The sequence below is a fragment of the Sparus aurata genome, chromosome 9 (assembly GCF_900880675.1).
Source record: "Sparus aurata chromosome 9, fSpaAur1.1, whole genome shotgun sequence".
Taxonomy (NCBI): domain Eukaryota; kingdom Metazoa; phylum Chordata; class Actinopteri; order Spariformes; family Sparidae; genus Sparus; species Sparus aurata.
This window is the reverse complement of record NC_044195.1, coordinates 9,813,004-9,838,991: the sequence shown is the minus strand read 5'-3', so window position 1 is coordinate 9,838,991 and position 25,988 is coordinate 9,813,004. Positions and strand designations below refer to the sequence as shown.

General features: G+C 41.9%; 1 protein-coding gene across 7 annotated transcripts in view; it reads left to right on the top strand.

Moving 5' to 3' along the window:
* The window catches only part of LOC115587666 (mitogen-activated protein kinase kinase kinase kinase 4-like), a 104,406-nt gene that overhangs the window by 52,151 nt on the left and 26,267 nt on the right, over window positions 1-25,988 (top strand). For 5 of the 7 annotated variants that reach the window (XM_030427592.1, XM_030427597.1, XM_030427596.1 and 2 more), the window contains exons 4-16: window positions 8,359-8,484; window positions 10,884-10,994; window positions 11,160-11,250; window positions 12,941-13,071; window positions 13,935-13,989; window positions 14,302-14,380; window positions 14,493-14,668; window positions 15,137-15,209; window positions 15,741-15,951; window positions 19,942-20,103; window positions 20,636-20,722; window positions 23,225-23,545; window positions 25,677-25,835. In XM_030427592.1, coding sequence (XP_030283452.1) covers window positions 8,359-8,484; window positions 10,884-10,994; window positions 11,160-11,250; window positions 12,941-13,071; window positions 13,935-13,989; window positions 14,302-14,380; window positions 14,493-14,668; window positions 15,137-15,209; window positions 15,741-15,951; window positions 19,942-20,103; window positions 20,636-20,722; window positions 23,225-23,545; window positions 25,677-25,835 — 1,782 coding nt within the window. The remainder of the gene's footprint in view (window positions 1-8,358; window positions 8,485-10,883; window positions 10,995-11,159; window positions 11,251-12,940; window positions 13,072-13,934; window positions 13,990-14,301; window positions 14,381-14,492; window positions 14,669-15,136; window positions 15,210-15,740; window positions 15,952-19,941; window positions 20,104-20,635; window positions 20,723-23,224; window positions 23,546-25,676; window positions 25,836-25,988) is intronic. The other 2 variants (XM_030427594.1, XM_030427598.1) reach the window with 1 other exon arrangement.

Sequence of the window (25,988 nt, the reverse complement as noted above, 5' to 3'; positions counted from 1 at the left end):
GAAAACAAATGCAGATACATTTGAACACTGGCTGAATCTGTTCCCTGGATCTCTGCTTTGAGTCTGCCTCCTCACAGTCAGCTATTCTTGAAATTGCAGCACCTAGCTGGAGGGTTCAGACTCCTTGATTCATTTATTAACAGAGACCCAACATTTCCCCCATGAGCAAACACTTTGCGACAGCTGTGAGAAAAAACTTCCCTCTAACAGAAGGCAGAAACCTCGAGCAGATCCGGACTGTGCCTCCACCAGTTGGGTTGAGAGAGGGAGTGAAAGAGAGAAGCAGATCAATCCTCATGACTTTTCAGGCCACCTCCAAGTCAGAGTTTTCACTTATGCTGTGAAATATCTACAATATACGGTGTATATATCTATCCGGGTAGACTGGCGCAGAAGTTGGTGCAGACATTCACTTCCCACTCAGGACACATTTTAATAATGCTGGTGATGATGTATGATAATATGTGTTACTATAATATATTATAACAAAACTAACCAGTAATAATAAAACTTGAACTTTGGGTGAACATTTTCTTTAGCACCACTCAAAAGGATCAAAAGCAACTGTTAGACTTCAGTGTTTATCATCTTAATTTTTTATTTTTTTTTTTACATTTAACATAACAACCTTTGGCTTCATTCATAGAAATGGACTGAGAATCAATTTGGATCTTTGATATGACTTATGTCATAAAACACATATCATTTGTTATTTATACAAACTCTTACTTTGATGTAGAAATGCTGATTCCTGACTTACCCTCATTTGTCTTGGTATTATATATGAGGAATCCACAAGGAAGGTGCTTTCAGTTTAAGTTTAACTGGGATTTATCAATCATAAGAGAACTGTTGAAAATGATCCTAAGGCTAAGTTTAGGTATAAATCTGAGATCATTTGTATAAATAAGGCCCCTGAGTCTTTTCACAAAACCACTGGGAGGATAATTTTGATAATTATTATTATTTGATTGTTAGCTGGTGGGGAGTAATTGGAACGCTTCTTTAGAATTAAAGATACCCATTTGATATTGGGATGAATGTGACATTTGTGAACCTCCAAAACAGCAGAGGTGTCCTCTGCATACACAATAAAAGCAATCCCAATTGTTTCTCCTGATGAATTCACCATCTGAAAGCAAATAACAATTTAATTGAAACTAGTATAATGTGCAGTCTGTGAGTTTCTCTTGTGTTGAGAGATGAGATTCACAATAGCAACTTGACAACAGTGATAAACTTCTTTAAATATGACATGAACGCAGCGAGTGTTGGATATAATCGGTGAAACACCTCCCTCCCCTCAGGTTCCTGGTTGCCTGTCAAAGACGTGTCGACCTCTCTTGGCCTTTTGTGGAAGCCAATGTCTCCCTCCTCCTCAGCTTCCATTTTCCATTATGCTTCCATTTTGTGGCCGTCCGCTCCCCCGGGGTCCTGGTTCTGTTTGCTCTGCTCACTTTGTGTGCTGTAATACTTTAGCAGCAATATGGCCGCCACCGAGTCTCCCCACCATTTCATGCCATGGAATGATAATGAGTAGCTTCAGCACGCCTTGTTTTTGAACGAACGGCGGTGTGGATACAAAGTTCAGGGAAGGAGAGAGAGTGAAGGAGAGAGAGAGAGAGAGAGGTGTGGTAATGATGGGATATACATCAACGTGGGACTGAAGTCCTTATAGGAGGCGGTAATGGAAAGTGATGCTGCGAGGACGAGAGTGATGGAGACGGTGAGCGCCTGAAATAAATGGACAGTGTACAAACAAGATGGAGAGAGAGAGACACAGTGAACATGTGACAGAGAGAGAGAAAGAGAGAGAGAAAGAGAGAGAGCGATGATGTCACTGTCTCCCTGTCGAAGCAGCTGTATCCTGACATCCAGGTCATTTTCTGCCCGCCTCCCCTCCATCCATCACACGCACGCACGCACGCACGCACGCACGCACGCACGCACGCACGCACGCACGCACGCACACACACACACACGCACACTGGTCTGTGTGTTCCTGCGTTGTCTCTGCTGAATTTAAATGATGCTTTCTGACAGTCTCAAGTTTAAGCTGCCGTCCGACTGGTGGAGCGCAGCGCGGAAAACTGACACTGGCATCAACCGCCGGGTCAGATTCTCGCGCTGAAACAATTTTGATCATTAGTCGGTACTAATTTTGACAAGCGATGGTCGAAGTTTTTTATTTATTGCATGATCATTTATGGTCCCAGCTTCTCAAATGTCAGGATTTGCTGCTTTTCTCTGCTTTTAATCATCATAAACTGGATCTCTGTGAGCTCTGACTGTTGGCTGCACAAACCGGAGACTCCTCACTTTGAATGTAAATAAAATCATCAGTTTCAGTCCTGCAGCATTCTTATTGTTATTCTTCTGGCACTTTAAAGGGACTGTCCACCCCCAAAGCAAAATTACATATTTTTCCTCTTATTCGTCCAACATAAATTGTGTTTGTTTTGGAGATATCCGCTGTCTGTCTTCTCTCCAATATAATGGAACTCGATGGCACTGTGGTGCTCAAACTGCTCAAATCACACATTTGAAGAACTCAACAGCAATGTTTCTTTCCAGACATCATGGCCCGATTACTCAAAATATTCTCCAGACCTTGTGGAAGAACTATTCCCTTTCTACCAAACTATCACTGCACAGAAAGATGTGAGCACCTGCTCATGGAGGAGAGGTTCACGCTTGTGACAGCATGGGATGTAAACAATAATGACTTCCTCATAGACTGAGCTGTAACTAAACAAAAACTAACAGAAAATAGTTCTGGAAAGTGCTCACAACAACTTCTGTGGATTATTGTGAGTGACACCAAAACAACCTAGATGGATAAATCTGACTACCGGTAATAAGAACAATATGTAATTCTGATTTTGGGAGAAACTACCCCTTTAATGAGATTTCTTTTAAATTCAAATAATACTTTTGATGATTAATACTGTAATATATTCAGCCAAAGGTCCTGGTTTACGATCTTTAGTCTTACCTCAACACTGATGCATATGAGAAATCTGACTTAGTTTGCTCAATTAAAATCATCAAAAAAGTCTAATTTTGTAATTAAGCAGAATTACTGTCACCATCTTGATAGAAGAGGCAAATTAATTGACTCCTTCACTGACTCTTTTCTTCTGGACATCACTGTGCTTCAGTGCCTCCTGGCCCATTTCTTTTTCTTTCTTTTTTTTCTTAGATTTCCAGTCCAGTGTTGACCCCGTCCAAGATATTTATTTTTCACTCTTGTTATTTGTGATTGATGACATCAGTTTTGTGTCTGGCAGTACACAGTACCCTGTGTTATTGCAGGGCATGACCATCTGCTGCCCTGAACATGAAGGAACGGAACCATCCTTATGGTTTGTCAATCAAGGCTATTGCTTTCTTTCCCTCTTTAAACTTCATGTTGAATAATGTAGAGGAACGTTCCTGCTGTGTTCCTCCTCATCCAGTCGGTCCTCAGCATCTGTAATTATGCTCACTCGTTCCGAAAACACTCACATGACTGACAGTTTGTGGGCGATCGGATGTTTTGTTGACCATAAAAGGTGCTGCTCGACTGTGTGTTGACTTTCTGTATATCTTCAAATATTCTATACAGTCCTGCTTTTATTTCCACAGAACTATTATTACACATGTAACTGACCGGCTGACTGGTTGGCTGGCTCAACTGCTGGGTAACCGGCTGGTTGACTTCTTGGTGACTGATGGTCCTCTGCTGATGAGTGGATTAACAGACGGATTTGCTGGCCAGCACAGTCTGGTTTGCTGGCTTCGTGACTCACTGGTTGGATAGCTGCCTGGCTAAATAACTGGCTGCACGGCTGAAGCAGTAACCAACTGGCTGGCGGACTGAATGTGACTCAAGGGATTGGCTGACAGGCGGACTGACCGACTGACCCCGTCATCTTTACGGACAGCTAAAACTCAGTTTGAACTCTTTAAACAGCCTGTGCAGATGAAAAGAAAAGAAATAACTTTGCTCAAGCTGACAAAGGTTTGGATGTGGCCTCGTGAAAAGCCTGTTGCCTTGTTTGAACATCTCAGGACAAAACTTGGTTTGACTTTTCTCACAGTGATAACAGCTTGAAGTGCAAAAACAGTTAGTGGTAGAACTTAACAAGAACAAATGAAGTGTTTGCAGATACTCTCCAAGTGACTGACGGCATAGAAATAGCTGCTTTTAAAATAATCACAGATTAGTTCAGCTGTCAGTTAACCAACATCAGGTTCAAAGTGTTGTCTGTATTTTGGAGATAGTGAAAGTGAGCTGCAGGTGATGTCTCTTATAGACATGTGGAAGTTGATGTCTTTCATCTCTAAATGCTGAAGTTTGGCTGAATTACCCTTTAAGCTCTGGACCAGGCTCAGAAATGTCAGCCGAGTCGTTGGCTGCCTGACGTCTGTGGCCTCTGCAGCTGCAGTGCACGATAAGAGGTGCCTGTTTTAATTTGCGCTCGCACCAACATTTAACACCAATCATTTCCTGTTAAGAGCAAAAAAAAAGAAAACCACAGCCAAACTAATGTTCACAGTCCACAGAATGAGGGAGCTACCTGCAGTGATAATAGAAAAGGTTGGATAATGTCTCGGCAGGTTGTAAACAGCACTAGCTCACCAGTATGAAGACATATCTGAATCAGAATTGGCTTATTGGCCACGTCTGAGTGGACTCCTCTGGTTCTCATTACTGTAAGTGTACACAGGACTGTGCAGTAAAGAAGTAAAGAACAAGGGCAACACATGCTAGATAAGTAAATGTAAAGAATAAAGAATGTGTGAAAATAGGAGGATAGTTGTGTGTACATATTAAAAAAAATCACTGATGACAAATAACATATATATATTAAAAAACTAAAACAATTACCATAGATGGATTAAAACCAGACTCTTGTGGTTTAATTCTTATATAACTTGGAAGTTCTGAACTTTGTCGTTGTTTTTGTGATTTTGCTCCACTTTGAATTCTGTTGTTAACAGTCTTATATAACTGTTTTAGTCCCATTGCACGATAGAGTATTTTCCCTTCTCTTCAGTGGGCTTGTATTCTCCTCAGCACAGAGTTCTGCCTGTGATTGGTCTAAAGATTTGCTTAGTAAACTGCAGCACTTGGAGCTTCGTTAGTTCAGCAGCTGCCTCGTGTTTTCTCCTGCAGTGCATGTTGACAGCGTAGATGTCAGAGAGGAGGTTAGAGGAAGGGTATATGACACTGTGGGTGTAACTGAATGCACAAAACATCAGGACCGTGTTCCTGGCAAAATTTGTTGTCATTTTCTGGTTTTAAAGGCTTCATTACAGTAAAGTGACGTCATTTTCGGAACTTACCGGACTAGTCAGTTTGTTCTAATACTGCAGTCAGTCATTATATCCACATTACCGCTGAGTATTTATCAAAAATCTCATTGTGTTCTCACAATGAATCTAAATATTATTAAAATAACGATATGGCCAGGTGCATGTCCAGGTTTTTATTTATTACATTTTTAAAGAAGAAATGTGTGATAAAACAGCACTATAATGATGTATTGGTGTGCCTCCAAGATGTCCCTTTATACAGATCCTCTTCCTAAGTTGTAAAAACATGTCTGTTTTGTACAGATCCCATTAAATGTCACATTACCATGATTGGATAATTCACACTAAACTTGGATCATATCCCAATTGCAATATTTGTCGAAAATAATCACTAAGATTAAGATTTTTTTACCATAATGTGCAGCCATAATATCAAGGTATGTGGTCAAAAATATTGGGATATCTGATTATGTCACAAAGCATGCATGAAGTGCTTTAAAAGATTTCAGGATATCGAGATACATATTGTATATTACAATATAGCCTTTTGAGGCTGACCCTGAAATATAATTTCTGCATCGTCCTGAAACGAGCATTTCTGCTGATATGACAGACTGATAAGATAACACCAATCGCTGACTAAGTAGTCTTCTTAATTTGCCCAGTGAATATGTACACTTTGAAAAGTTTTGTTAGTCTGTATCTGCCAGTAGGCCATCAGGATAAGAGTAGGCATCATAATATGTTAACTCCATTACAGGAGAGACTTAATGTTCTCTGCATTTAGGTGGACAACAGTAACCGCATATATTGACATCGGCAATCGGCTAAAATTAGTTGGTAAATATCGGCATGAAAGATACCGACACAGATCAAATATTGTGCATCCCTGCCCTCCAGGTAATGGATCCTACTGACTTTAATTACCACTTTTCCTCTGGTGCTGTGGGAGGATGACTTTTGTGGTTTTAAATGAAGTGTAAAATGTTTCTCTGAAAAATGGACATGAATTTTGGTTCAGACATGCCTGTCCCTCTCCGGATGAAGCTCTCCTTTTAGCGCCAAAATTAATATTTGAATTTGTCCAATACTTTGTCAACATCAGCCTCAACTTTACTTTGTGTTTATTGCTGAATAGCAAATATTAGCAAGCTAACCCCCTCTTAGTATAGTCTAATTTTAGGTTATTTCTGGGTAAGCCATTGTCATCCCCAGTGATAATACACCAACATGTGTTTAAGTTGAGCCAAAGTGCAACAGCAGCGGAGAAAGTGTGAATGAGCAGCCCGTTTATCTAGTTTCAACATGAACACCCAAACAGTTTTACCCTTCAGTACCTCAGAGCTTTTCCTTTGTGGACATACAAGGTTGCTGCAGCACCGGAGTCCACGGCTGTCATGCTGCTGCTTATCGACCGGCTGTAATAACAGTGAAAATGTCACGTCATGTCGGCCCCGGTTGGCCTCTGGGATCAGACGCACGGGCTCGGCTGATGCAAGTCGCTCGCAAATAAATGTCACCCGGCCTCAGTGAAGCTGCAGTGATTGAGAAATAATCGCTTGATCCTGTTATGTATCTGTATGCGAGTGTGAGTCTGCACTGTAATATCCTGAGTGCGAGGGAGAGCTGCTAGTTTGTTCGGCTCCTGTTATCACTTCGGGCCGTATCTGCATGTCTGTGCCGAGCGATATCAGTTTATTGGACTGCTGTAGACGTTGTTTGTTTCCTCGCTTGGCTCTTCAGCATGTCTTTCATAGGTGGAGTGATAAAAGCTCAAGAGAAGAGTTCTGGTCGCTGCAACTCTTGAGTTAGATTTTCGCTGCTAACGTGACAACCTGCTTTTATTTTTTACATGTTTTTCTTCTTTACTGCCTTATGACTCAAAGTGTTCCACTGGGAGGAGGGCCAAGGCTTTAAACCTCGTACAGAGGGAGGCTGAAAATCATTGGCTGGTTCTTCTGAAGCACAGTGGAAAAATGTAAATATTAGGGGAAAATGTGTTTTCTAATAGGTTTGCTATTTCAAACGCTTGCAGGATATTCCACACTTTCTGTTGAGCTGCTCTGCAATCCAGCTGTAAAGACTGTGGCAGTCCTGGGCAACAACACAGCAAAAGGTGACGCTGTAAAAAAGCGTTAAGCCTGCAACTAACGATTATTTTTCATCATACATCTGCAGATGAATTTCATGAATTCATAAATCCTCACATCTAAGAGGCTGGAACTGACAAATGTTTGACACTTTTGCTTGAAAGGTGACAGGAATGATTAATCGATTATCAGAATAGCTGGCAGCTGAATTTCTCTATGATCAATCATCTGATCATTGCAGCATCTTTTTTTACTATATGTCAGAAAACGGTAATAAAGCCAATCGCAGTTTGTTGGAGGCTGATGCGACGTCTTCGGATTGCTGTTTTGTTTGACTTATAGTGTAAGAACCACCATGACGAATAAGAATCTGCAATTTTGGGTCATCTAAAAAAGGGAAAATCGCCACATTTTAGAAGGTGTTCGTTTTTACTGCTATGCCCTGAGTGCCTGAAAGAACATATGCTCAAATAAAACATCTCACTGTTGAGCATTTGAATGTGTCCAATGCAGGTACTTGATTGAACCTGTCTCTTAAAGATAGCAATGTTGTGAAGAGTGGCCAAGAGTGATCGTTGAGTAAAAGTAAATGTGAGAAAAAGTAATTTTCTGGCTATAAATATACCTTATAAGTATCAAGCTGAAGTTGAAATATAATTGTATATGTATTTAGTGTGTTACATGTATGAGATACTGTATGCAGTAAGTCGACTTATCAACTTGGCCGATCATCCAAACACAGATTATCAGAATCAGTGTATTTGCAGATGAACTGTTGTTTACATGTCAGATTGTCTCAGTGCTGATTTTCCATCCTGCTGTAACAACCTCACCAGAAGACAATTGACCAAACTTGTTTGTTTTGATCCATTAGTTGATGTAATTACTTCCTCGCCATCTCCCAGGCAATGAGAATGTGTTAACTCCACACTGACGGGTCTCTCCTCTCTCTCCTACTCTCTGAAAGGATGAAGAGGAGGAAATTAAGCTGGAAATCAACATGCTGAAGAAGTACTCCCACCACAGAAACATAGCCACCTACTATGGAGCCTTCATCAAGAAAAGTCCCCCGGGCCACGATGACCAGCTATGGGTGAGTGTCTTTTTTCTAAGGATGATGTAATATAGTTGGATTTGCCTGAAGGTTAAAGGTTGGGTTGGTAAGATTGGAGAAACCTAGCGAGAGCAAGCTAGACTTTGATAGTATTGAGTACTTCAGAAATGTTTTGTGGACTACCAAACTCTACTCGTCCTTCCTTCAGCACGGGGGGGGGGGGGGGGGGTCGGTTAGTAAGGAATGAGAAGATGTAAGAGATGTAAGAGATTTTCTACAAGTATAAAAAAAATTACCAACTTTAACACAGCAATCGTTAGGTCCTGACCAGTCACAACCTCTAGATTTCTGATAATATTTCAGTGACCCTAAGAAAACAGAAAAAGAAGCCAAATATAAGCATTTACATAATAATGGAGGCAATTGACAAATCCAGAATATTTATGCTGGAATTGATGTTTGGATATTTACACTATGAAGAACATATTTGTAGATTATAAAAAAAACAACAATAGGAATGAATCAGTGTATGGATCAAACCCTACAGTGTTATCTGTAGTCTCTGGACTGTGTCAGCAGTGTTGACAGACTGGACAGATTATTACAGAGCAGCACTCCACAAACTGTCCTACAGAAAGTCCAGGTTGGTGTGGTTATACTGGGTTTGTATATAGTTTCTATGCTTGCACATACCCTATCTGTTCACACACTTTATTACTTGCAAACAGTAACTGTTAGCACAACATATTTTCCCCCAGCATTAAAGTCCCTACAGGCCCATAAGACGGGAGAGGAGAGAGCCGTACAAAAAGACGACTAATCAAAAAAGACAAACAAGACGGTGCAGAGGAAATGAGTCCAACAAATGAAGCAAAAATGAGAAACAAAAGGGAGGGAGTTAATCAGAGAAAGACAACATCGGCTAGAAGATTTATTACTGCTCGGTGTGCTGAAGGCAGGATTGCCTCGTTTTATGACCCTGCAGCGCTGCTGTTCCTGGAGAGGAGAGATCTCACTCCTTCCTCACAACACGGCCTGTATTTGTTGTCACAGCTGCCTGAACGAGCCCTCACAGCCCCACTGCTGCAGCCTCACACTGTCTGATGTTAACATCTGTGAAAGAGTGATGGAGTATATATGTCATCCTCTTGATAGTCATAATCTGCATTGAAAATCACCAGAGATTTCTACTGAAGGAGAGAAGGCTGTGCGTTAGTGAAGTGTTTATCCTCGAGTCAACATGTTAGATGTGATTATCCAGCAGCTCGCTGCAGATTGTTCTGATGATGATATAATGGCCACTCGCCAGTGTTTCAAATCTAAATGTTTTTATTATTCTCTTGAATATAAACTTTGCGGTGGCACCATTTTGTCCACCTCAGAACAGCTTCCTTCTGTTGGAAACGCCTAATGCAGTGTTACTGTTTACTGACAGTAAGAGGAATATGAGTAATGATGATATGATCTTATTCAGTTATTCTGAGTGCTGTATCGTAGGAAACTGGCTGTGTTTCAGTGTCTTTGAAGACGTTTCACCTCTCATCCAAGAGGCTTCTTCAGTTCTAACTAACTGGAGGGGAGCTGCAGGCTTTTAAACTCTGTGTGGGAGTGTCCTTTAAAGACATGTTTGAGCTCTGAATCATCAGGATATCCTTACTGATATCATACTGACTTTAATCATCCTCAATAGCTATTTATTAGGGGTGTAACAATTCACCGATACGAATCGGAAAATTGATTTTCCATTTATTCATTTGTTGAGAGATGCTTATGGGTATTAATGTAACACAGTGATGAGGATGTAACATCAGAGTGAAGAGACATACAGTATAAAGGTCCATACACTGCAGCTGGTAGAAGTGTGAGTATCATACATCAGTTGTTTTGTTTATGCTCATGTTTCGTCATACTAAGACCACATTACCCATCAGCCCATTGCTTCCAGTCCACCATCACAGACTCCACACAGGGTAGACATGTAGGAAGTGAGTATTCCATCAGCCTTTCACTCGTCCTGTGATGTGCTGTCACAAGATACTAGCATTTCTGACCGAGAGAAAGACTCGAAAAAGATGGAAAATCCAAAGATGATAATAGAGGCCGACAGTGATAGACTTGTTTGTGAAGGCAGTTATACTACAGAATTAATGTGGTTACGGGTTATAGATGTTCAAATGCTGCAGATGGCAGCTTTTGCAGATCGTCTCTGTAAAAGAGTGTGTGTGTGTCTGTGTGTGTCTATGTGTGTGTGTGGCATTGTTTTTCTGTGTCGGGTGCCTGGAAGCTGACTCATGGTGTGGGGTCCAACAGCATGGTCCCCAAAAATGCTCGAACCCATTAGGTACTTCTTTATCTGTGTGTGTGTGTGTGTGTGTGTGTGTGTGTGTGTGCGCGCAAACACCCACAGTCTTCTCAGTATCTCCTTCTCTCTCCTCCAGCTGGTGATGGAGTTCTGTGGCGCCGGGTCCATCACAGATCTGGTGAAGAACACCAAGGGCAACACACTGAAGGAGGACTGGATCGCCTACATCTCCCGAGAGATCCTCAGGGTCAGTCCTCTTTCAAGGCAATTTCATGACCGTTGTTTACTGTTCAGAGTCAAATATATGTTGTAGGAAACTCAAATATGTATTATCAGTTGATGTGAATGTGTCTCGTGTCTGTGATTGCAAAGATTAGTAGACAACACGTTTGAATTTTTTTTCTCTCTGCAGGGATTAGCTCACCTGCACGCTCATCACGTCATCCATCGTGACATCAAGGGACAGAACGTGCTGCTGACTGAAAACGCTGAAGTCAAACTGGGTATGTGTCTATTTTATTTTTTATTTTTTAATTGAATTGTGAGACCAGACTGGACCAGACTGAGCGCACAGCCGGCTCTGAGGTTTGGACGACTGCGCTGAAAAAATACTGCAGCACCAGATTTGAGTCAGCACCATGCGAGTGCCAACTGGAGCTTGTTCATCACCAGTGTCGTTTTGTAGTGTTTCACATGATTGCACAGTCGTAGGCCTATCTCACACGGTAATGAGAAACCTTGTGAAAACATTTATTATCAGTTTTACATCCACTGGATTTAACTGGAGATGTTTTTCAATTATCACGTTGCAAATTGCCACAGAACCACAACAGAGCTCTTTGGTACAGACGTAAAGGTATTTCCACACAGTCTGTCCATTCATCAACGTACAAAAAGAGCTCATTGAAAATCTATAGGCAATATTTGATATCTCTCAAATAAAACAACCAAAAAACAGCTAACTAGTTGGAAGCGTGTGTGTCATCACGTCTGTTCCTGCCTGTCTGTCAGTAAGCCAACACACCTGAAAGTGATTTGAGACAGGTGCACCAGCTGGCAGGCAGAAACCAGCACTCACAAGACACCTCACTTGTCATAGTACGTCTCTTCTTTGTTTTGCTTTTTGATAACATTGTTTATTCTCAGGTGAGTTTACAACAGGACTGACTATCTGTGAGTTGAATTATTCGCTGCAGTTCTGCATCACTCAGACTCTCAGAATCTGGCTCCTGTAATTCTTGCAAATTCATTTTGACTTGCAGAACCTAACTGTTGCTGTCAGTGGATTTCTATGTGAAAGTTTTACCCCAACTGACCAGATTGGGAGCAAAGTATCCACGCTGACAACAATAACTGGCATTTGTCACAAAAGCTGTGTTGGCTGTTGCCAGGAGCAGTTAACTTGGAAATGTGGAAGACATTTCATTAACTTTCCTCCAAAAGGCCTTAGAGGGGAAAGTAGAAAACTTATCTTACAATTAATCCTCAAGTATTTTTATACTTAATTACACTTTAATTAGTACTTTTTAAAATAAAATGCTTCTTGAATGTGAATATTTTCTGATTTCTTTCCTCCTCTGTGACAGTAAAGTGAATATCTTTCGGTGTTGGACAAAAACAAAACATTTGGTGTCATCACTTTGGACTTTGAGAAACGCCGATCAACATATTTCACCATTTTCTGACAGTTTGTAGATCAAGCAGCTAACTGATTAGTTAAGAAAATATTTGGTTAATCAACTTAGCAACAGCCCTAATTATATCATTAGGTATCATTGTTGTATACTGCTTGAAAGTCCTGAAGAGCTGTCATATAGTGATAAGTCAAAGCTGGAATGTTCCCACTGAAACAGTTTGGGAGCCTCAATGTCCAGTTTCTTTTGTTTTCAGACCTTTTCATCGTTATGAGAGCATTTTTTTTCATCACGCTGTTGAGTTTCTCACACTTATGATTTTTAACACGAGACGTGTTAAAGAATGTATCCACAAAAAAAACCCCCAAAAAACGATCCACAAGTCGAGCACTGTCACTGTGCTCCCTAAAGCGCTTTGATGTTTTACTGGTACTGGCATCAGGTCAACATGACACTCCTTCAAGGTTGCTCTTTGGCTCTGAGGTACTTGACAGAATTGAATCTGTTCCTGAAAGCAGTCTGAATCTATAATGATTGACATGAACTTTCTGTTTCCCAGTGGACTTTGGTGTGAGTGCTCAGCTGGACCGCACAGTAGGTCGAAGGAACACCTTCATCGGGACGCCTTATTGGATGGCTCCGGAGGTCATTGCTTGTGATGAAAACCCAGATGCTACCTACGACTACAGGGTAAGGAACTGGAGCTGCTCTATTACTGCGTATCAGGGGCCATCTCTCTTGTTGGTCAGGGCCCGCCAAGACAGTTTGGAAATTTTGCCTTTACTGTTGGAATATGCTCATAACTAAATGGTTGACAACAACAACAGCAACAACAAAAAAACAGGCTCATAGTTTACAGTTTAGAAACTAGTTTCAAGATATCAAGTCTTCTGTTTCCACCCTAGTGCTCCAAAGCTTTTGGTTTGTGGAAGACATTCCCTCTGCGGAAAGTACTTTGTGGATTATGACCAGAACACTGTCGCCACACTCGAACATAGCTGTAAAATAGCCTGAATGTGTCAGAAGTCACAGCTTGGTATCAGAGTTCAGCATTTCCCAAGTCTGTTGTTGCAAAAGTTAAAATGGTTTCATCTCTCAGGGGGGTTGCAACACAGCACTTGTTCTCTCCTTAAAGTGTAACTCCACCAGTTTTGCAAATGTGTTTCCAGGTCTTGGGGAGTAAAAGTATATAGTATTAATATAAAAGTATAAATAGTATCAATAAACCTGTTTACCTGTGGATTGTTCCGAACAGCTGTTTTTGGAGCATTCCACATCTTTCACAGTCTTTTGTTGCAACTGTCCCAAATTGTTTGAAACACGTTGATGTAATTCAGTTCAGAATAAGTATATGTTTACAAAAATCAATAAAGTTGATGAGGTTAAAATAACATCAATATATATTCTTTCTGCTGTTTTCAGTTCAGTTTATGTCAAAGAGGATTGGCAAATGATCACATTCTGTTTTGTTGAGGTTTTTGTAATCAGGGTTTTATAATTGAGACAAACTTGCATGCAAACTGATGTGACTGATCTGATCCTCTGTCCCTCAGAGTGACCTGTGGTCCTGTGGAATCACAGCCATAGAGATGGCTGAGGGAGCCCCGCGTAAGTACACATCACACTAACTTTATCCTGTTTTGTTTAGCTTTGTTGAAAAGTTGAATCAGTCCAATTGTAATTGTTAGAAATTGGTATGATTACTGCTATCACAGTTTTTCTTCTCAGCTTTTAACTTTTGCACATACAGCTGTAAAGCTAGCAGAGTTTGTGGTATTGGCAGGTAGTGCAAGGCAAGGAATAAAAAACACTCTTTCATGCAAGCAAGCGGTGTGAGACGAAGGCAAACATGTATGACTTTGAAATATGTTTCTGGCTCTCATTGATCTCTCACCTGTCTTCTCTTTTTGTTTCCTCCAGCTCTGTGTGACATGCATCCAATGAGAGCCCTCTTCCTCATTCCCAGAAACCCTCCTCCTCGACTCAAGTCCAAAAAATGGTGAGCTTGATCCTTATCCTCTCTGTCAAAGCATCTCTCATGTCAACACACAGACTTGTTACTGAGCATGTAGTGTCAACTTCAAACATCCCATTTAACTCTATTCTTACAGGTCGAAGAAGTTCTTCAGCTTTATCGAGGGCTGCCTGGTGAAGAATTACACCCAGCGTCCTCCCACTGAGCAGCTGCTGAAGCACCCCTTCATCAGGGACCAGCCCAACGAGAGGCAGGTCCGCATCCAGCTCAAAGACCACATCGACCGAACCAAGAAGAAGAGGGGCGAGAAGGGTGAGTCCCAGCGCCTGTCTGTTTCAGTGTGGCTGCCGCTGCTGTGCAACTGAAACATGTGGTCGATATAATCCAGCAGTGCTGCTCAACATTTGTCAGTATGGGACAAAAATGAACCAGTGGACAGACATATGCAATTAGTAGCTGCTCTATAAAATGTGCAGATATTTGTCTTTTTGTCAGTGAGAGAGGAGGCAGTGAAAGAACAAACTTTATTTTCACTTAAGACACAGTGTCTTGTATAACTTTTAAATGGAACATTTGCAGATTTACGATTGTATTTTTCAGGAACTGTTCTCTCGTCTCTAAATGTCGATTGATATTTTCCTTTGTTCAAACTTTCTAACAGGGACTCTTATGTGCCTAGTGTGTTAGCGTTAACATGCTATATATATATAGTAGATGATTTCAAAGTAACATTTGAATGACTTTTATTGAGTGTTAAATCTTGTTCCTTACTGTCCTCAGATGAGACAGAGTATGAGTACAGTGGCAGCGAAGAGGAGGAGGAAGAGGCATCTGAGCAAGAAGGAGAGCCAAGGTAAAGTGATATGATCACAACACCTATGGAGCAGTGAAGTCTGGATTTTGTTTACTTTGTAAGCCTCTCGCAAACCAGCACACGGTACATTTGTCCTGTCTTGTCAAACTGCACTACAAACAAGCTGAACATGATAACTTTTAACCACTGCCATTTTCTTGTGTGAGTCACACTCATACCAGGTTTTTTGAAAACCACAGGAGCATGAATCAGTTTCTGGTGGATTCAGAGTTGAGCAAAGCCAAACATGAGATCGCTCTGTAATCAGAACAATTACAGAAAGGAAAATTTAGAACGTACAAAATCTGTAGCAAGCTGCTCTGTGTTTTTTTTGCTGTTTTCGTTGTTTGTCATTACAAGTGTGTGGCTTTGGCAGCTCCACAGCAGCTCTGCAGTTACAACACAAAAATCCTCAGAATCAAAATGTCTGGAAGTTAATCTATTGATTTGTGTCTTTGTTATTAACAACTTATCACTTTGATTAGCTTGCTGACATTCCAGCTAAAGCCTGTCATTGCCTCCTCCTCATAGCTCCATAGTCAATGTGCCAGGCGAGTCGACTTTGCGTCGCGACTTCATCCGGCTGCAGCAGGAGAACAAGGAGCGCTCGGAGGCGCTGCGCCGCCAGCAGCTCCTCCAGGAGCAGCAGCTCCGTGAGCAGGAGGAGTACAAGCGCCAACTGCTGGCTGAGAGGCAGAAACGTATCGAGCAGCAGAAGGAGCAGAGGAGACGGCTGGAGGAGGTGAGCACACAGGCCTCATAGCTCAGTCTGGATGGATCCGCAAATTTGGAAGCTAATATCGTGATAGATTGGGGGTAAACACACCGCCTTCTTCAGCAGTTGCAATCCCTCCTGACCAGACAGCTGCTGCTCTTCTTGGATTATACTCTCTTATACCCTCACTATGCTGCCAGATTGTCTCTGGGCGAAAGAGTAGAAAATACCGGGTGTCTGAAGGGCAGGCTGCCCCTCCACGAGCTGCCCGGTGTAAAGCGAAAGTTCTGGCTCGGTGTGTATAGAAAAGGTCCTGCAGACACTCTGCCTGTCTGCTCTCTCTAGCCCAGAGACACAGCTGTGAGACGAAGGTGTCGCTGGTTTTAGGGGGGAACGTATGGCTGACAAACTGCTCACCACAACCCGCAACACAGACACACCAGTGCACACGTATAAATGCTCCCTCAGGCGTCATGCACTTGCCTAGGTTGTGGCGTCAGCTCTGCGTGACCATAAATCAGCCTTATCACAGTTCGGATGGTAAAAACTTTGTGAGAACCATCACCTGTTTAACTGAGAAGCATTTCTAAACTATATCCATTATTTATTGGGCATCACAGGATCTCTCACAGGAATCACACTGACAAATAGAATAGGACTTAAAATAGTTATGTTGTAAGACAAAGACTTGTGTTATTTATATAATTTCATTTAAGTTTTCTACATGCATCCTCAACAAGACGGAAAGGGTCTTTGAGAGTGAGTGACATCACCATTTAACACTATTGTCAACACATTTCAAATGGTGACAGGCTGCTACAGGGAATATATATTACATTTCATAACATAGCATGTGTTTTACAAGGTTAACTCGTTGTCATCTTTTAAAACACAAGAGTTTAAAAGAACAAACCTTTATTGAAAAATCTTGTTGGAGATGAATACAGGTGATTAATTGAATAGAATATGAAAAGATTAAAAATTATATTGAAAAATACAATAAAAGCTCAAGAAATACATGGAGTAGGGAAAAACATATGTATGCATGGACAGTACACTACTAATACATATCTGTGTTGTTTTGTAGCATCCTGGCTTGTCAATATATCGGAAAACCTACAGTTACATCACACAGCCAACAGTCATCCACCATGATCAATAAAGTCTCAGACCCGATCATGACAACCACGAGCTCGTGCTTATACAACAAATCTATTGATCAGTTAGTTGATCAATGGAACATTGATCTCCAACATTTTTTTTAAATAACTGATTAAATCAGTTTCTGGCTAAATTCCAGAACATTTGTCTGTTTAAACTTCTCCTTCTCTTATACAGTTCATATCATTGTAAATGAAATGATATGAGATACTTTTAGGTGAAAATTATTTGTTTTCAGGTAGCGAAAACAACATTAAAGACCTCACCTTGGTTAGGGGAAATTTGGATGCATTTTTGCAATTTTTTTTTATTTGTAAAACATTTTACAGACCAATGATTAAAGTGAATAAATGATAATGATAAATAAAAGATAAGTAGCCCTACTCCAAACAGACAGACAGACACACACACACGTACACACACGTACACACACGTACACACACTTTAGACTGAAGACTGTGCTGCTGCTGACAGTGTGAGAATCCAGGGGGAATTAACCAGTTTATCAGGTGTGTATGTGCATTATCTCCATGTAATAAGATTAGAGACTTTTGACTTGGAGGTTAGTGGTTAGATTTTGCCCCCATGATTTTATACAATTGACTCTAAAATCAGATTTAGGCTGCGGTGAATGAAAAAATTAATTGGCGTCCCCAGAGGACGAGTTTGAAACCCCTTTTTGTAATTATCCTTATCTCTCTGAGCGGTGGTTCTTTTCTGTTCGTGTCTGTGTGAGCGGGGCTGCTTTTCCTCCTCACTTCTCCTAATGCAGGGAGAAGAACGGTAGTGATAGAAGAGAGCAAGAAGTGGAGGGAGCGGGGCAAAGAGATGATTATACATTTGGACAGAAATGGACTAAAGTAAATTCTCTGGAAGAAAAGGCAGCGAGAGGGACCTAAATACTGTGAGAGGCGCCGACAAACAAAGGGGTGAATGGAGAAAATGAGGCAAAGTGTGCCGTGTAGTGAAGATCAGCATGTAAATTCACCTTAAAGGTGCAAAGCCTCTGTGGCAAGAGAGAGAAAAAAGTTTGTATCTCTGTTCATGTTGTTCCCACAGCAGCCACAGCTGGAGGCTGCGTTTATGATTCATGACAGAGCTTGTAGATGAAGCAGGCAGCAGAAGCCACAGTTGAAGTGGTGCCATGTCACAGAAATACCACCGTACATGTGCTCTCCTGATTTGATAGATCACCTCCTGTGGAATCCTGACTGCTGAATGTGTACAAACACGATGCGTCACGATGCTGCAGCCAGAGCTGCTGTCCTGCAGCTTTGGCTGCACCTTTCCACAACATGCTGACGGACAGAAACCAGTGTAACTTCTTCATCTGTCTGCTTAGAGAGCCGAGTGGGAGATCACTGCCTGTCAGACTTATGAGATTACTCTGATTAAACCATTTAGTCTTAATGCACTGCTTTAAATGTTGACATTCTTCCTTCCTGCTGTCACTTCGGTTCATCCACTGTCTGTCTGTATTTATATTTTACATGCAGGTATTAGTGCCCTGCTGTTCTCTGGCCATCCAAACACAACACATGTAAACAGAGTTTGCAGCATTTTAAGGGTAAAATTAGCGTTTATCTTAGCCACAGAGATAAACATAGCCTTTTAGATCAATAACAGCCTGTGCATTTGAAGAGTAAGGCATACATCCTTGAGCAGATGGCCTGGAATGTTCTGCATTGTTAAAATTTAAATATAACCGCACACAAAATGAAGCTATACATGAGTCCAGGGAAGTAGCAGGAGTGGAAGAGTCAATACTGCAGCTGTTCCTCCACAGTATCTGCTCATTTTAATGCAAGCTGTCCTAAGAACTGAACAGTTTTCTACTTTTACCTTTACTTTCTTTTTAATGTTACTTTTGTACAACGATGTCTAGGAAACAGAGAAGAACCTGTACAGTTCTCAGCTGCACCAACGGTCATTCAATGGTGGAAAACAACTGAATGTGAAACACACAAACCTTTACAGGAAGAGCTCTGTCTGGCACATACACTTGACACAGATTCCCTAGACGTAAAGAGGACCATTATCATTACTATTGATTAGTTACTATTATTATTACAGTAATTTTGACCCTCTGAGTGACGCTTTTTGTTGTCCACATTTTGGAGAAAAGGCGAAATACACACATTTGTCCCCGGATTCATCTGCATGCCCCACAGCTGTGAACCCAGCAGCAGTGGAACACTGCACCTAAAATCATGTCCATTAACTATTAATCTGCAGCTCAAGTTGACGTCTTTAAATGACCGGTTACAATCAAGTCCAAAAATATTCAATTTTCTGTAATACGTGTCAAAGGAAAGCAGAACATTTTGAATAAGAGAAGCTGGAACTAACAATTGTTTGTCTGTTTGTGAGGAAAAAATGAAAGTCTGGATTGCTATAACTTTAATAAGCTAAAGCTTCTTCACTTCCTTTCTGACATTTTACAACAATGTGCCCTGTAAATAGAGTTAGCCAATATCAGTTTATGGGTTACTTTACCCAGACAATATCACACAGGCACAACTGGGTCATCTATTTTGCCAGCTGACTTTCTTCGCACGCTTCTCGTTGTTCATGTTTATGCCGTACAGTCGAGCTGTGATGGCACCAAAGATAAAGTAGATGAGTGATGTCAGATTTGTTTTCCAGAAACAACAAATCACTGTTGAGTTCTAATTGGAAGTGCATGTACGTCCCCTGGTGATGATCACAGTACCAAAAATGCAGGTTTTGGTTTCACACCATTGAGAACACACAACTTCTGTGTCAAACATGACTTGACAAAAATATGAATTAGGACACCGTCAGCTGGGACATGAACAAGTTCTCTATTAACTCTCCCCCCGTGTCCGCCTGCAGCAACAACGGCGTGAGCGCGAGATGAGGAGGCAGCAGGAGCGCGAGCAGCGCCGGCGTGAGCAGGAGGAGAAGAGACGCGTCGAGGAGATGGAGCGACGCCGCAAAGAGGAGGAAGAACGTAGGAGGGTGGAGGAGGAGAAGAGGAGGGCCGACCGAGAGCAGGTACGAGGCAGAATCGCACAGTGGAAAGTCTTTTGTTTCTAAAACCAAAATTTCTGTTGTATTCATTAATGCATGTTCATTAATGTGAGTCACAAGTAAGGTGACGTGATTGGAATGAGATGTTTTTCATATGATTTGTAATGAGTTTTGTGACATCGTACACTATTTGTTTGACCTACCTTAGAGGATACAATCATTATATCAGTATATTTTCTTAGGTGGTTATTTTAAATTTACCTTCTTTCATGCAGCTGCAGTTTATTTTTTCTTTCTTTCCTCTTCTTTCTTTCTTTTCTTTATTTCTCAGTAGAAACGGTAAATAAAATTAGCACCATTTTTGGTTCAGTTAACTGTAGTAATATTAGAAATGCCAAATTAGCAGTCTCTTAAATTTCAAGAATGGCTTTTTTTTTTCCACACGTGTGTGTTTCCATTTCCCATGATGTAAGCTGCTGTATGTGGAAATAAAGAAATATTATTTCCAGTCACATTGAGCTAATGGGGGGCGGGCTGCTCTGTGTTTGATTGACAGGAGTACATCCGTCGTCAGCTGGAGGAGGAGCAGAGGCACCTGGAGATCCTGCAGCAGCAGCTGCTCCATGAACAGGCCATGCTGCTGGTGAGTGTCTGTCTGCTCTGACTTAACACAGGAGATCACATGTACATATGGAGTATAACATCTATCTCTATCCATCTCTAAGTATTGGCCCCTGTTCTCCCTCTTGCCCTCGTTCCCTTCTGTGTGTTTCTTTAAATAGTTTTTTCTCTTTCTACAATGTTTCCTGAATGTTATTTCCATCAGTTTTGGGGTTATTTTTCAGTGTCTCTCCCAGGTTGTTAAATTTCGTAATGCAGTTATGTATTATTCACCCGTTACGCAAACTTTCCTCATTCAGTTTTCCTCCCGATCTAAACTAAATCAAGTTTTTGGGACTGAGTTATGACTTCTGTAGGTCCGCGGGGAGCCGTTAACGGTTGAGGTTCTCATGTAATAAGTATTCTCAGGTTTTATCTGGGAAGTCAGGATGTTTACAGGGCCTTAGTGACGGTGATGTCGTCACCAGGAAACTAGTCATCCACCGGTTAGAGAGGGTTTCCCCTGTTTTTATTCCAGATGTTCTGGGTCTTGCTCAGGAGAGGAGCGATTGAAGTGATTCGGAGGGGTTTGTATGACTTGATGTCTTTCCTTTTTAAAGTCTACAAAATCCTTGGGGGGGTTACAGAGGATACTCAAATAATGAAAGGATACGACCACTCATATCCTCACTTCCAGGCCTCGCACCTTCGCTTTATCTTTGGCTTCTCTCCACAGTTCCTACACAGTCGCCCTTTATTCACTTTAGTGTGAAAAAATAAAACAAGTTTCCTTCACATCATGTTTGGCTTTCACACTGCGGTTTTACACACGCAGATTTAAAGGATGCAAGCACTTTTTGGCCAGATTTACAAGAAAAAAAAGAATCCATCTCATTCAACAACCTTTTGCTATTATAGATGCAGCTCGGGATGATGGGCAAAAGAACCAAAACTCATAAAAATGTTACCATTTTAATAGTTAAATAGTTGGGTTAATCTTTACCAAAGTTAACTGTTCTAACAGATGTTGGACAGTTGTGACATGTACCCACTAGCTGCAACCCCCCAACCCTCATTAAAACTTCAACCTGATTTAAATTACAATATTTAGCCCAAATCAGACTTGGAAACTGCCAAAATTCATCCATAAACTTTACCAATAATGCTATCTGTTTTTAACCAAGCCACCCCGCTGCTCCTTATTGATCATTTTATCACTGAATGAATAACGGGCCACAGGTGGAAAATCTTTGACTCAGAGAGCCGTCGGCAACGTAATGTTTGCTCTTCACCTGTAAGTAGAACAGGTTTGTTTGTGCTGAACATGCATTATGGTGAAACTCTATTAAAAAGCACACTCTACATAATGTTCAGTCTCTGGGTGTCACAGTTTGATATGATAATAATTTTTTTTTTAAGCGTTGACGGCTTTGCCATTGTGAAACCTGCATCTTGATTTGTAAAGATCAACTGATGATCAATTTTGTGCTATAAGTCATTAACATTTTAAAAGTCTTAAAGAAATAGTATATTTTACATGTTGACTTTATCCTGGTGGCTGACAAGTACCAATAATATTCAGCAATTAAAGATTCAAGAGTTCAACAAAAATACCAGTCTTCAATGGTCCAGCGAAAAAAAAAGATGAAAATTTAGTTTGTTACAAAGTTTGGTTTCTCAAATCGGTCCTGTGTGAATGCTCTTCACAGACAAATCAATAAAGGATCTCTGCAAAAGAAAATAAACCCGACCTTTGATTGTCTTGTGCACCCAGGACAAGTGTCTGTAAGCACAGCTGTCGTCTTTGAATCGCTCATAGTTTATGTTTGGACGCACTGAAGACAGGGGAGCAGAAAAAAACACTGGGAAAACTGCTAATCCTACTTTGGATTTGGATAATCAAAACTAAAAGCTAATTTTGAAAGATTTCTGATTCGGAATTTACACAGTGATGCCCCTAGTTCAGTCCCAATCAACTACAAAGATCCACATCTACTGTTTCTCAAACACATGACATGTATCCCTCTGGCTGCTAGAATAAAGCCCTGATAAGTAGACATGAGGCATCTTTGGGATGTATTGTGTGAACAGAGGGCATATTTTTGACTTGTTTTTATTTAACTATGAAATATATATTCATTTACAGGTAATCTTGCCATAAACACCCTTCAACCTCCCTCTCCTTTGAGGCTTCCTCCGCAACTATTGATTTCCATACGGTCCCTTAGCTGCAGTTCATGCCTGGCATTTCACCGTTACAAGGTCACAAGAGACTTACAGTTGTGTGCTGACCACAACAGAACTTTGGAAAATGAGCGGTCATTTTGACTCATGATACTGTACAACAAGAAGAATGTGTTTGCTTGCAGCTTTCCAAATGCATTCCTCTCATATAGCTCAGGCGGACTCGGGCCTGTAGGTGAATGTTTGTGGTTCCCAGAAGGAATACAGTTTCTGAGGTGTTATATAAACTGTCAAAAGAAACAACTTTCCCAGAGTCTTTCTGTCAGAGGTTTTGGTTCAACTTCACCCTTCCTGCACTCAGGAGTATAAATGGCGGGAGCTTGAAGAGCAGCGCCAAGCCCAGAAGCTCCAGAGACAGCTGCAGCAGGAGCAGGCCTACCTGCTGTCCCTCCAGCAAAACCAGAACCTGGATAGTAGCAAAACAGCCCCGTCACAGAGCTCCAAACCCCCAGAGAGCTTGGAACAGGACAGGATGAAGCCCCCTGAGCCGGACGCACCGAAACAACTGCAGAATGTTGACTCTGAAAAGAGTCAAAGTCACAGTCTGGAGAAAACTACAGAACCCAGCGCACCTGTCGCTGAGCACCAAGGCCCCGCCCCCGACTCTGAGCCAGTCAGAGAGGTGATCCCTCGCAGCTCGCTGCCGTCGCACTGACTGCTGTAGAATGCTTCCTTTGCTTGTGTGTACTCACTCCCACTGCTCTGGGTGTGCGATGTGTACATGGTGATGGCTCGCTGCTGGTGTGGGATGTGTGGACGCTTTGTAGTGACTAGAATTGATTCATGTCTCTTTCTAAACTTGTCAGTCTACTAATTCAACCGGTCCATGATGCAGATATACTCTAGTGGTGCTGGATCGGCAGTTGAAGAGCCCGTTGATTCCACAGAACAAACATGATAGTGACATTCAGCACTGCTACACCGAAAAACGGCAAAATACTATCAAAGATTTCTCAGACTTCTTTACAGCTTTTTAATTGTTGAAGTCTAGTATTATTTTGGCTCACAGGTGAGAAATGTTGACAAAGGCCCGACCTGACCAAAGATCCTTCTTGGGCTTCTGTTAGAAAACACCAGCTGACAGCAGAGTTTATCCTCCTGACTGAAGCACTTTGGACAAAAAGTTTGCTGTGAGTTGTTCACCTGAACAGCTCTGAGGACACTGCTGCTCCTCTAATTGGCCTCACTGTTGCCGTTACCACCTTATTAATGAAGTTACTGTAATAATGAGCCACCTCATTAGTCCTCAGCAGGACTCCCAGTATCTCTCTCTCTTTGGCTCCCTGCTGTTGCCATTTAGCACCTGGTGGGGGAGGAAAAGGAGAGACACAAACCAGATCTGATGGCACCCGAGTGACCAAATGCTGGTTGGGTTTTACTGAGTTTGCTGCAGGTTGCCTACCTCAGACTGTAGGGGAAGGCAAAAACTGCCAGTAGACTCAAATATTGGCGGGTATTTTCAAAACTTTCAAAAACAGGTGATGCAAAACACTCTCTGGCAGCCATGTTGGAGGATGAACCTTAGCAACACAGCAGGTGGTTGTAATGTGCACTCCCTGTTTCAGCAAACAAAAGATGAAAAAGGAGTACCCTGGTTCATCACAACCTGGGTTGGACTGTCATAGTCTGGCCATCTTTCCCGTTGGTATTAATAACATTGTAATCACAGAGTTTTACTGCCGAGGCCTGGCAACGTGCCGACACTGCTCAGCAAATCAGAGGGGAGACAGTCAGCTGATCAGAAACGGTCAGAAGCAATCGTCCAGATTAACCAAAGTTGTTTGGAAGAAAAAACAAAAGTCTGACTGTCTGTCCAGCACAGTCCACAGATTGACTTCCTGGTTCGACCTTCACCTACTCTTCTCACCATAGTCCTGTGTGCCCGTTTTTAAAGAGATGTAACGAGCGATCAGCCATTGACATTGTTTATAAAGCCTTATATTCTTAATAGCGTCTGTTAATCTCGTACATCTTGTATTGCGAAATTAATTCTTAGTTTTACCTCCCAAAATGCCTGGCACAGTTTAGCTGAACTGTTGGCCTTTGGTGTGACTGATCAGAATCTTGCCCTTTCTCACTTTGTTGTTGGAAAGTTTACAGATGTCAGCAGTGAACGTGGTGATTACAGTGTTCGTATCACATTCACCACTCACCAGTCTAAACTGATTCTGCAGCTGTGAGTGTGGAGTGGTCAGGGCCCTGAAACTGATGCACACCCTTCGGCAACAGGAGTGAACTGTTCTGAGTTGACATTAAACATTTTGGAGCAGTCGTCATCTTGTTTTGCAGAACATATTTGCTTTTGTCCAGACATTACTTTGAAACTTCAGACTGAAAACACTCTTTCACACGACAACAAACTCTGGGTTTCTCCTGCGCACCGTTGTCCTGGACCTCCATGTGTGTCCTAACCTCTCTGTGATGTTTTTCGCTCAACATGAACGATGCATGACACTCTTTGCCGGTCGTGGTGCCGCTGTCCTTCTAGCGGGGATGTGGGAATTTTGTGGCACAATAACACTGCTGCCCTTGAGGAAGTGCTTTGTTGTTCCTCCTGGGGTGCCTGTATCAGCAGAGGACTTTCTGATGTGCTCTTACCACTTCTGGTACAAAACGTCCGCTCTTCTCTGCAGGGTAAAACTAACAAACAGTAGCACCTAATGGCTTCTGTCCACTTACTCTCCTCGTAATGTCCTCTCACACATCGACATGTACTCTCAAACCACTGCTAACGCCGCTGTCTGTGTCCTTAGGCTGATGAGCGGTACCGGAAGAACATCCAGGGTTCTCCTCAGGCAGCTCAGACCAAACCACAGCAGCCTCCGGTTGTGCCGCCACGCTCCGAGTCTTCCTATCCCAATGGGAATCCGGCATCCGAGGCGCCCGCCATGCACCGGCCTGTGGAACCACAGGTAACAGCGATGTATTCAAACCCGCCCCCCTCCTCTTGAATGAACCCCTCTTAACTTTCACAGATGTTGTACACAGGCAGCATTAGAGTTGGTGTGAAGTGGGTCGTTTGTCTCTGGCTACAGTCCTGCTGCTGTTTCTCCTGCAGGATTTGG